At 38.9% G+C, this 12,484-nt stretch overlaps 1 protein-coding gene across 2 annotated transcripts in view; it reads left to right on the plus strand.

The window, feature by feature from the left end:
* LOC121907430 (inactive dipeptidyl peptidase 10-like) overlaps positions 1-12,484 on the plus strand; it is a 204,495-nt gene that overhangs the window by 116,076 nt on the left and 75,935 nt on the right. For both annotated transcript variants that reach the window (XM_042426992.1, XM_042426993.1), the window contains 2 exons: positions 3,730-3,844; positions 7,641-7,736. In XM_042426992.1, the coding sequence (XP_042282926.1) occupies positions 3,730-3,844; positions 7,641-7,736 (211 nt within the window). The remainder of the gene's footprint in view (positions 1-3,729; positions 3,845-7,640; positions 7,737-12,484) is intronic.

The following is a 12,484-nucleotide window of genomic DNA, read 5'->3' on the forward strand; positions in this document are numbered from 1 at the left end:
ACATGCTCAGACATTTTGAGGGGCATCGACTCAATTTTTTAAAAAAGGGCGCCCCCCTTCACCCACTGTATTGTCCTGATGTTTCCTCCTGATGTTGGAGCACTATATGAACACACAAACACACATACAGATGCTTGTGTTTGATGATACACACAGAATACACATAGAATAACAATCACCAGTTTAATTATTTTGTTAAAAATGCACCTCTTGTCCATAAATTCATTACTACTTCCAACTTTAACAAAAGATATGGAGACACACAGGTTTCCTAGAACTACTTCCTGTCGCTGCCTCTTTTAGCATTGTCACTGTAATATGCAACACTCAATATGAACATCATATCATTTACAAAACCATCAACTTGCTACCAGGTAAATTAAATGTAACATTATAGCTAAAATACGCTGGAAAGGTCATATAGCTCCACATTAGAAGAAAAGCAGTAGATAATAACTCACTACAATTTATTACACTAACACAATGTCATTTATTGCCATAGATGTCTTCATTATTTATATTACATTATGTTTTCTACTGATGCCACAAAACCACAAATTAGACCACAAAAGAAGAATATTCTTTCCAAAAAATGTACGTGTGTTTCATGATTTTCATCAAGGTATGTACTGTAGGATGAGGGAAAGTCTACTTCCCAGCTGGATCGTGTAGCAGTGTATGAATCTACTTTGCATACTCCGGTCTGTCAAACACACAAGAAGACTGACTTCTCTTTTAATGCAGCATTAACTTTTAAAGTTGCTCTTGGCTTCTTGAAATCACAGAAGTTCATAGGCAGAAACTCAAAAAAGGAACGTGTCACGCAGGTCGATGAACTGCTGTAGAAATTGAGAGAACATGGAAAAGTGGGCAGGTATGATCAGCAGCGTGTGACAGCAACAGTTTAGGTGCAACACCAAAACAACTACAGTAATCTGATAATTAATCAGATTTCTTAATTTGTTCCAGAGGGGAGCTTCAGCCAAAAAGGGGAAAGGGTTTTGTCTTGAGCTGTTTTAGCCACTATGTGTGCACGTCCAGGTTGTGGCTGGTTCCTTTGTTGACTCTATCTGCTGCTTTGTGGTACATGAGAAATAACTGGAGGTACTTCAGTCATAATTGGCTAATCAGCCAGTAGATGTGACATTAGACAGTCAGATGAAAAAGTCAGCTAAACTGCTTTCAAACCACCATGTCAAGTGCTTAGCAAATGGATTTCTGAATGAGAAAATCTGAACGAGAAGCGAAGGAATCTTCTTTTTAAAAGCGGAACCTTGTTCTAATTAGTTCATTTAGTCTCCCCTCCCCTCCAGCCAATCAAGGTATGGTATAGTAGTGGCCAGTAATCACTACATTTCACCTGCAGGGTTTTGTGGGTAATTGAGGCCAGGAGAAGCTGCAGAAAGAAGAAATTTATAGGGGGGAGGTTTAATTCACCTTATCAGTGCCAGCAGATGCGGTGGGAGACCCAGTTTAAGACCCTCAAATACCAGGACTCAGAGATGAAGTTGCAGCCAAGAGCTTCACAAACTCTCCTGGATAGCTATTTCACTGTTGATAATATCACACAAAGTATTAGATAGCTCAAACCAAGCCTTTCAGCAGCTGGTTTGACCGATGGAGCCCTTGAATGCAAATACCTGCTGTATTCCTTATCTGCTAAAGATATAGCAGCATCTCGGTTTGAGGGTCATAACATGCAACACCTAACTCAGCTGCAGAAGGTGTGACTTCTGGCCCCCACAGAGAATATGTGTTTTCCACAGGTCAGAAGGTGTAATTTGAAAAGAAAGGTTGGCCAAGCTGTGATTGAACCGAGCAAATACATTTCAGCTCGGAAAACTTTTTTTTTGGCCTTACAGTGTGGCTCATGCAAAGCCCTTCATTCCTTTTTGTTGCGGGGGATTGGATTCGAAGCCTCTGTGTGACCCATGTTAAGACTTCTGTATGAGCTGTGTACAGTATGTGATCATCAGGATGGAGCTGCATTGCCATGCCTATAAAAGGATTCAGCCCTTATTATTTAGCTCTGGACAATCACAAACACTGGACTTCTTGGTGTCAACTGTTATTACATGATTGTCTGGTTTGAGGGTGTTGGTTGTGTAACTGGTCGGCTTCTGGGTTGTGTTGGTTAGAAAGGAAGATGCCGTGACATGGGAATATCTTAGCAGTTGATCTCAGTTTATTCTGACAGTGACAAATAGTAAAGCAGAACCTCCATGTAAATAATACTGCCCGCTCCAGCTCCTCTTCCACAGGAGAACTGTGTAAAAGGGGTGATTGTGGCAAAATGTTCAACATGGAATAAAACAATATATACAGGAAAACATACCTGACAGTAACAAATCCTCCATGTAGCTCCAGCTCCTACACAAATAAAATAGATATACAGGAAAAGCTTAGCGTAGCTTTAACCTAGCAGCACTCAACTGCTATAAAGAATTACTTGATATCTATATATTGACAGGTGAAGACAGACACCATACCATTGTCAGGAATAAAAATATACCCTACAAACTATGAGAAATAATAGGATGGATTATGATGGTGAATGAGTGAAAGAAATGACACCAACCTCTCCCACAGGAGAATTGTACAAAAGGGAACCTTTTTTTTGGAGGCCTTCCTAGACAGATGTAAACTTTAATCTGATAGATTTTGTGTCATTATATAAACAAGAGGTTATTGTACCCAGTTACAGTAGCAACAATCTAGTTTGTCAGCATTGTGTCTGTTAAACTTAACCCTTACATACTTTTCATATTCGGACCCTTCACAGTAAGGACGAGGTCAGACACCATAACAGTCACACAAAAATATACACAACAAACTATGAGAAATAATACGGTGGATTACGATAATAACCTCTCTTCACAGTATGGACTGGTTCATTTCAGTCCCAGCCCACGTATCCCCTCATAATTAGTCTCTATTCCAAATTTAGAACCACAAAAGTATTTGGCATTCATAAATACTGTATCAGTTATTCATAAATGGGTGATTAATGCTTCATTAATGTTTCAGAGAGCAGGGAGAGTGTATTCTTTAGGTTTGCTTATGGAGGAAAAAACAGTCACAATCACACCACATTGTGGTCTCATATTACCTAAAACTTGAGAAGATAATAGCCATAATGGGGTTTCCATTTCAATGGGTTTTATTGAATGTGAAGTGTGCAGCCACATTTTTGAATGGTTGGTTTCATAACCGTGAAAATCATCAATCGACTCTGCCTGCATTGCTGTATGATAAAAACCACATGCACTCTTTTCTACATCTATGAAACTGCACAATCATTACAGTCTTGTAGGGCCTGGACTCATCTGTATAACATTTCCTGCTGCCATCCTGCCCGCAGACATGCTACTGAAGATCGACAGATTGTGTTGGTGTCCTCATCTGATACTTCCTCTTCTAACTCACCATGTCCTTACTCCACCAGATCACTCTATCCACGCCCTTTATGTATAAAAACAGCTTCACAAAAATATGTTTTGGGAAAGATATCTATTTTTGTATATTCTTGGTCATTTAAGGAACAGTCATAAAATCTTTTTACCGCTTTCAAATGTCATTATGGGTCAAATGACTACTAAGAGTATTGTGTACATCTAGCCCAGACTGTTTCTTTGTGTCTTTTTGTTCTTCATAAAAATATACCGATCACTTGAATATTATTCTGTTTCCCTGTTTTCCTCTGACCCCCGTCTTTCTCTTTCTCTACAGGACCTTGGTGGGGTGAGTCCTCCTCAGAGGAACTGGAAGGGTATTGCCATCGCTCTGCTGGTCATCCTGGTGGTCTGCTCCCTCATCACCATGTCAGTCATCCTCCTCACACCAGGTAACGCTCAGCCGTGATTGTACTCTCTTGTTTTGGAGGTCCTGTGTTTACTTTAGTCCAGGAATCCCTGTCTTTACATCTGCATCCACAGGCACCTGTCTGAACATCCAAGACACTGTCCCAAAACTGTCTACAACCCTACAACAAGAACTGAATGTACTATGTGGTAGCATATGAAAATAACTTTGCATGATATCAGGAAATTTATCTGTAACGTGAAAGGGGTGGCTCATACAAACCCACAGACTATCTTTTAACTTGTTCAGCCAGTTAGCTGCTCCCAAGTGACAAACAAAAAATGAATGCAGTTGTAAGGATTTAGCAGTTGACTTCATCACAAATCCACACTGAGAGTCTAAACATGTTAAAATTCTTAAATTCCTTTGGATGAAAAGATTATCCTTCACCTGAAGAGGGTACATTGCACCCTTCCAAAATATTTGAAAAATATTGAAAGCTGAGGATGAGAGCAGATGAATATGCCAAATTGAGTTTTCAACCCATTAAACAAAGAGTGGTGGCTTTTCTCCAGCACCTCTCTCCACTGCGGATGTCTGGATGGTGTCCAGCTTAAAGCTGCACTAATCAATATTCTTAAATGTGCAATGGATCAAATGACTGTGTAATGTGAAAGGGGCCACTCATAGTGATGAACCCACGAAGAATTATCACCAGATCTGCAGTTTGTCTCTGCTCTGCATGTTAGCATCTTTAAGCTTGTTGTTTTGGTTTGTTGTTGATGGATGTTTCAGTCTGATCACTCGCATCAACCCTGTTTGTAGCTGTTTTTAGCAAAAAATATCTGATAAATAATTATTAGGTAATTACCTAGACAGTTAGAGAGAGCTAAACAGCCAGAAATTTCCTTTGGGAGATGGTAGAGACCAAAACAGAGCAAAAAGTGAATATTGGATATACACATTGTCAGGTTGACAGAAACTCCAAATGAACACTAATGTAGGACTCTTCCTACTGGATGTGTAAATAGACGATAATTTGCTAGCACGTTAGCCATATCAACTTTACAGTTTTTCTCAGTTGTTTTGGCTCAATTCTCAAATGACAGTTGAAGTCGTCAAAACAATGTGTGAAATTATTCACATTTTGTTACTTATGCACAACAGAAAGAGCATTTTTCATTCTTTGTTGCTATTTTCAAATGTTTTAGCACCTTTAGACAAATGATTATGTGCAATTATCTACAAGTTGAACAATTATTGTTTGTACATGTCTTTATGATCAAAATAGATTGTTTCTTCTGAGTCAAATAGCTTTGCTCACAAAGAAATTGAGTAAGTCATCATAGGCAGAATAGTCCATCTAATTGTCAAAATGTGCTGAGCCCACGTTTAATAAATTACATTGATACGGAGTGGTCGTAAAGTCTGCTAAATTGATAAATTTGTTTGTTGTCAGGTGAAACTCTTCAAACTTCATTTATGAATGGGGAGTTTCTCACATCTTAGATCAACCAGTGGCAAGTGCTGTCCAGTTAGCTTATAGGTGTAAATCATGACTATGGGTATTGTAAAACACATTTATAGAGCTTGAGTGCAAGTGAGCTACAATTTGTGAACATGGAGGAGCTTGCTCAGATAAACATTGGACGGGGGCAACAGTCTGCCCATGGAAGAGGAAGAGAGAGAGAAAGAGGAGTATGGATGCATGGCGGTGTAGCAAGGGGAAGACAGTAGAATAGAGAAAGATGCAGAAGAGTGCAAAGACACAGATGACACAGTACATGTGGACCATGTAATCAACCATGGCCTTACAGCCGCAGAGGCTGGTCGCTGGGTGCAGACTATTCAGTTTGATACACAATAGCAGTCAGTTAGCTTCAGAAAAATAACAGTCTGGTACGGTAGGCATTCAGTGTCAGTAAGTGTTAGATAAGACTGTTTGGAAATTAGGAGATGAGGAACACACCTCCAGAGTCCCTTGTTATTCTGACAAAACATCGAAACATTTTGACCACCTTGGTTTTACACAATGTCAAAGGGACGTGTCATTTTGGTGGCAATGACTTTGACACAATTGACACATTAACTTAGTTTTTAAACATGAATTAAACATTCGGGTGAGTTACAGCTTTTTGCAGGTTAACTATAGTGTTTTGTTGCACATATGAGCTGTTTTGGGAAATGCATCTTCAGTGCTGAGAACTTTAAAAATGTTTCAAGAAATGTGCCAAAGCAATTGAGAAAAACTGTAAAAAAAATCATACTGCAATTATGTAAAACCTGTGTGATTTCTAGCTTGTACCAGTTCTGCCCCTAAGTAGCCCAAAAATAAAAGAATAACAACAAAAAGATGAATACAGCTCTAAATATATTCAGTGATATCTGTGCCCACTATATTGAGTATTTATTTTGATTATACCTGCAGCATAACACCAATACCCGCTGTCATGCCAGCGATACACCGCTAAAAACCATTTTGGGGACATGTTAGATCCTGCGGACCTTTCACCTGGTGTCTCTGTATCTCACAGAATTGTTCAGTCCAGTTAGTTGATCAGTATTCTTTGGCTATTTTAAGGCGATTATATCCTGTGTACTTGCTCACAAAATTATGATAAAACGTCCAGTGTTACTCAGATGTAAAATCATCACAACCCAGTGCCCATGCAGCCACACTCTCCCCCTGGTGTATTCCATGGTTGGTTAGACTTTCATTGCCTCCATAAACAAACATGTTGTGTGGAGTTATCAAGGAAAGCCAATATGGCTGACATTCAAAATGACTTGGCCCTCATATTCTGCTCACGATCAGCAGCTGTCCTATTCAGAAGCAGCTTACAATTGGCTCGTTCTCTGTCTGCTGAAGGCATAACATTTCATAATTAAAAATGAAACATTTCCAGGGGCAATGCTGGGACAGCTTTAGGGTTTTCTAGCTCAGTAATGATCATGTTTATGAACATATGAAATGCCATTGTGAAAAAAAAAAACCTCTTCCATGTGTTCACATTCACATGGATTTCTTTATGTGTGTGTGTAAGTGTCTTTATGTGGTGTTATAGTGGCTGTTCCCAATAGTTGGTGTCAATTTTAGTTATTTACTGGTTATAGTAAATAATGATATAAACATTAAAGCTGCATTAATATTTTTTGGCCACTAGGGGGCATTAGAACCAAAAAGCTGACAGATATAGCCCTCATTTATTATCTTCTTACAAAATATATATGGCTAATATGTTAGCAAACAATTACCTACTTACATTATTTGAGACATTTCATTCAACACCACACATATCAACTTCACGGCAGCGCTGAAGGACAAATCGGGGCATAACCAAAGTTAATAGGAGTCTCTGGAAATCATGACTGTCTGCACAAAATTTCATAACAATCCATCCAATAGAGATATTAATTCAGTCTGGACCAAAGTTGTGGTCTAACAGACAGGCGGACATTGCCATCTTTAGAGCCATGCCACAGGGTTAGTCACAGCTAAAAATGTGTTTTTCAATATCTGCATCAGTTGTCCTGCTAAATGCACCTGTACTTGCCTACCCATGTTTTATGCGTGGTCATATATCTCCAGGATACTTTCTGTGGCAGGGGTCATACTCTTAAGAACAGACTTTGTGTTTTTGATGTTTTAATGTTGAGAAAACATCCGAATGTCAGTGGTGAGAGTGAACCCCAAGGTCAACTAATGATGGAGATTGATTTTGAACTGTGTGCATGCTAGAAGCAAACTGGCTTTCTAGATAAAACTAATGTTTTACTGTTTTACTAAGAAAAAATAAGAAATATTGCTTAACTTAACAATCCATGGCTTGTATTTACAGCTGACAACCAAGCCGGAAGTGACACCAAATTGACTGTTGAGGATCTCTTTAAACCTGAGTTCAAGGTCCATGACCCGGAGGCTAATTGGATCAATGGTGAGTGATTCACAACAACATCTACTGTTCCTGCTGGTTGTAGGGTTTCTGTTAATTCCTTTGTCAATGAAGGACACTGTGTTGGGGTACTGAAATGGTTTGTATTTACCTAAAAAAGCTCAACATTTCTGGTTCTATTTACTAAACAAGGTTTTACAAGTAAATTGTTCTAATAGAGCTTGATTTTCTTCCCTCATCACATAGCCTTTACAAGGCTGTAGTGCCTTTTCATTATTGTGAATATTTCATGGAAGGACAAAAATAGCACAAATGAAGCATAGTCTTTATTGCTTTTGAATTGTACAATGACTCAAGTGACAGTATGGTAAACTGCCTACATTAACCGTCTTCTGCTTCACGGTACTGTACATATATTTATGCAAAACGCCCCCTATTCTCTTACTTGACATTAATGACATCTCTGTGAGTTCAGATGCAAACAACAGCACTTATTCTGTTCAGTAACAGAGGGATGACATCTCTCTCTGCTGTCTCTCTTGCTTTGTAATTGTGGCTCACTAAAACAGCCAGCAGACAGTGCAGTTTTAAACAAGGCTGGCTGATGTTTCACCCTAGATTTACCTTGCATCTAGTTATGCAAATTCAGACGGTCGGATTTATTTTCTCTCTCCTTATTTACATTGTATTGATTCCTTATTTGCCAGAAGGGGATCATATGTTAAGCCTGGAAGGCCTCTGTTGGAAATAAACCGCATCAAGTGGAGTGCAAGGGAATCTGATTACGGTTTGCTTAGAGGGAGGGAGAAGATAGCGATACCTCAGAGAGGAAGGACGGGCAGAATTGTGGTATTCCCGTGTTCCTCTCTGTCGGTTTCCTTTCCTGCGGATTAGTGTGTTTGTTTTGGCTTTCCTCTTCGTTGCCCATCGACTGCGTGACTCTCACTCCACGCCCGAGGGCAAGGGAAAGAGGCAAGGCCTTTCTGTCCATCAATATTTCATTCCTAGGTGACATTTTTCCACTATCTGCACAACGCCATCTCATTCCCTGAGCTGACCTCAGGCTAGACAGAGAGAGCCCCAATGTTGTGCAATGAGGCAGTCAGAAAAGTCAGCTTTATAGGGTGGTTTGTGGATGGATGGGACAAAATGGACCCCAGACAAATGGGAGACGATAACAGACAGACGGGCGAGAGGAAAGATTGATCACTAGGATTTGGAGCAAAAATTAGATTTTTTTTTCCTAAGTTAGAGGCTTTGGCGGATTTGGCTCGAAAGTCGTCAGTCTCTGTCTACATAGAGATAATCTGAAAGGGTGTACCATGTGATCTAATGAATAAACAAGTGCAAATGGGATGCAGGAGGATGTAATTTATCTTATAAATTTATTTACACAGAAACATTTTAACAAATCACTCTTAACATTACATGATAGAAAATAGATAAATAAAATTCCAGGTGTCACAGTCTTTTATAATTACTGTATATTACAGGTTGTGTGTATATATAATGTTTAATTTGTGCATCTTTTTTTAAATATTTGTTTATCATGCAAATAATAACTAGCTAGAATTCAATCATGTATACCTGGAGACACAAATACAATGAAAAAAAGAAAAACCATTGATTATTATTGAATCATCTGTTAATTATATGAAAAAGGGAAAAACAAGAAAAAGAAAAATGACTAACTGATGAAGGTTATTCTTTGTTGGCCTGAGGTCTAAAATCATGTAAATATGAAGATGAGATCTGCTGTATTCAGCAAGTCTAAACCTTCCCGACAAGCCTCAATAATAAAAAAAAAAGTACATGTGCATTCTCACCTCATCTGTTTGAACAATTTTGTATTTCCCTGTTTAGTCTGTTTGAGTAGGCTGTCTTCTGAACTCTGCTATGGACCAAACAACCAGACAGAAAATTTTCTTTTCCCCTGGCGACTTCCAACTAAACTCAAGTGCAGTTTGTTTGTGTAATGAAAGCAAGGCGGAGCAGCCACAGAAATGTAAGATAGTAGATGTGCGATTTTATCATGAATTCAAAGGTGAAACTGTTAATTTTAGCCTGTCCTTGTGCTCATTAAGGGAAGCAATCTCTAAACAATCTACATGAGATTATATGCAAGGTCATTCGGCAACCCTGTTAATCATCATGTGAGCAACCTGTCCCCTAGAAATTCCAAAAATAAAATAGCTAAAACTTGACTAAAACTAATATACGTTTTTGTTAAAAGACTAAAACTAAATCAAAATTGCCACAGAACATTACAAAAGTAAATTGGTGACTTCAATTCATGCCTCAGTTAAATGAGTGCCAATATAAAGCTCCGCATGGACGGGTTGCTACATTCTGACATTACAACTAGACGATTAGTCAAATTGAGTGCATCATTACAGATTAAATTTGCTGCTAAAGAGCACCGTGACTCATCAGGTATACACCTCAATTTCTCTGGTAATGGATCCAGTTTTTCAGAAGATATTGTTTCTTTGCAGTGCCTCTCCACCTCATCTTGAACACAATAATGATGATGATGATGATGATGACGACTATAACCTCCAATTATCTGTAGTTTGGAGTATGCATCTGTTGATTTGACACATGCATCATTAAAAACATCATATCAGTTAACATTGCTAGTAGACTATAAACGGTATTCAATCTGTGCATCTGTTCTGCCTTTTTAGATTTGTGATATAATTTCTCACATGCACAAATCTGCATATTCATTATCATTCTAATATACATTAAAGGCATCCATTTACAGAATGTCACTTGCCTGCAGGGCCGTCTGACATTTCCGCAGTGTTACATTGAAATTCATTGTCATTCTGATGTGGATATAGTTGTTATTGATGAAGATCTGTATAAAGATTATAGGGAAACATCTGGTTAATGTCGGGCACATGTGCAAAAAATGACATGAACAGTCTCTCCAGCTGTTGTGTGTGTGTGTGTGCATGCTGGATTTGTGTCTTTTTCACACTGATGTGTGTGATAGAGAAAGTCACATTCAGCTGCTGCCACACGTGATTCAGAGAGAGTCACTCTCCATCTGTATTGTCGCAGGCTCCCCGAGCAGGGTGGGCACCGTCAGCCTGTCATTGACAATCTGGTGAGAGACGGGCATCATATTGTATTCACACTGGTCCATTTTGGACAAACTAACACACCGTTTTTACTTTGTATTCAAGACAACATACAGTATAATTCAAATGCAACATAACCAGTGAAGCACAATCTTGACCTCTAGGTTGCACGACTCCACTTTATAAATGTATGAAGACAATAGGAAAAAGACAGGGGTTCTTGGTGACTGAGATCAATGAGAGGTTGAGCTGTCACACAAACACACACCCAGACACACTCCACAGACACTGCTGGTGTGTACATTGCTGGCTAGCTACAGCTAACGACAGTCTTCACAGTGGGTGCAGTGGATGTGTGAGACCTTGACTTGTGATCTGATGGTGGACAGTTGCATCATCTTGCAAGAACCATAATGATTGTCTAACAGAAAGCTTCTGCACTGTAGCATCCAGCAGAGCATCCTGTAGCATCACCTTTGATTACTGGGCAATCTGCTCCACCACCAGAACAAGAGCCACATGAAATGATGGTGAGCCAGCTGATTCTTCCCCAAATCTTTTTAGTTTGGGCATCTGACTGTTGTTTTAAGACAGACTTGAGAAATTGTGAACCTGTCCTTTAGCAAATATATTTTGATATGTGAGGCCAGACTTTACAAATCATCGCATCACCTCAATAAATGGGCATTACTACGGTAATCTCTGTAAATCCATTATTGAGCCTTTAGCTGTCAATACTGTTTACCTCATACAAATTAACACTCAGCTTCATCAAATTGCTAGTCAGCTGCACGGCCTGTCAATCCTCTTCATACGCTGCAATCGAATTCATCTTTTTTTTATTATCCAAAAAAACAGGCTCGGGTCTGACAGATTAATAAATCCCTGCTGGACTGTATGTAATTACAGGAAAATGAAACTGTGAGCGTCCGAAAAGCTGCACCACTTAAATTAAACGTTAGAAAAAATGCCATGCATCAACATGAGAGATGAAGTTTTTTGTAATAGGTAAACAACTATCATACCATCTCCCTAACACTATCCATTATTACAGTTAATGACTCTCTTAATGAGATGTGTGCACTGTTTTGCTAATTGTGAAATTATGTATATTTGTTTTGTACCTGCTCTTACCTAGCAGAGCTGCTTGCAACCCTTCGGGACTCTTCTATTAAAGCAAAAATATATTTTTAGTCCTTTTTCTAAAGTATCCGTTAAATTGTGTAAATGTAGGAATTTATCTCACAGCACTGCAGAATAATTTAAGATACATTCAGGTGAAATAGATATCGGTGAAATGCAGCAAAGTTGAGTTGATGATGATGTTTAGAGGTGTAAAAGCAATAACAGGAGGTGACATCTGCTGAAGGAGAATCATGTCTTCAGTGGAGTGCGCGTTCTTGACGATGATCAATGCTTTTCTATTTTGGCCTAATTACTGACAGTTAGTCTGACTAATGCTGGTTCAACTAATGGAAAAATCACAATTTTCATCCAACACATTATCTCCTTCACTCCCACATTTACGCCCTGCAACATACCCGCTCATGATCAATAGTACGGCATGTTAGAGTACACGTCCAATAGTGTCACGTCTCTTTTTCTAATGTGCAAGTCTACAAATACTCTTAATCCCTGTGAAAGTAAATGTCTTTTATGAATCCTGTGCCATGGAAACTGCTTCAATATCTAAAATTTGTC

This window comes from Thunnus maccoyii, chromosome 11 (assembly GCF_910596095.1).
Source record: "Thunnus maccoyii chromosome 11, fThuMac1.1, whole genome shotgun sequence".
NCBI lineage: Eukaryota > Metazoa > Chordata > Actinopteri > Scombriformes > Scombridae > Thunnus > Thunnus maccoyii.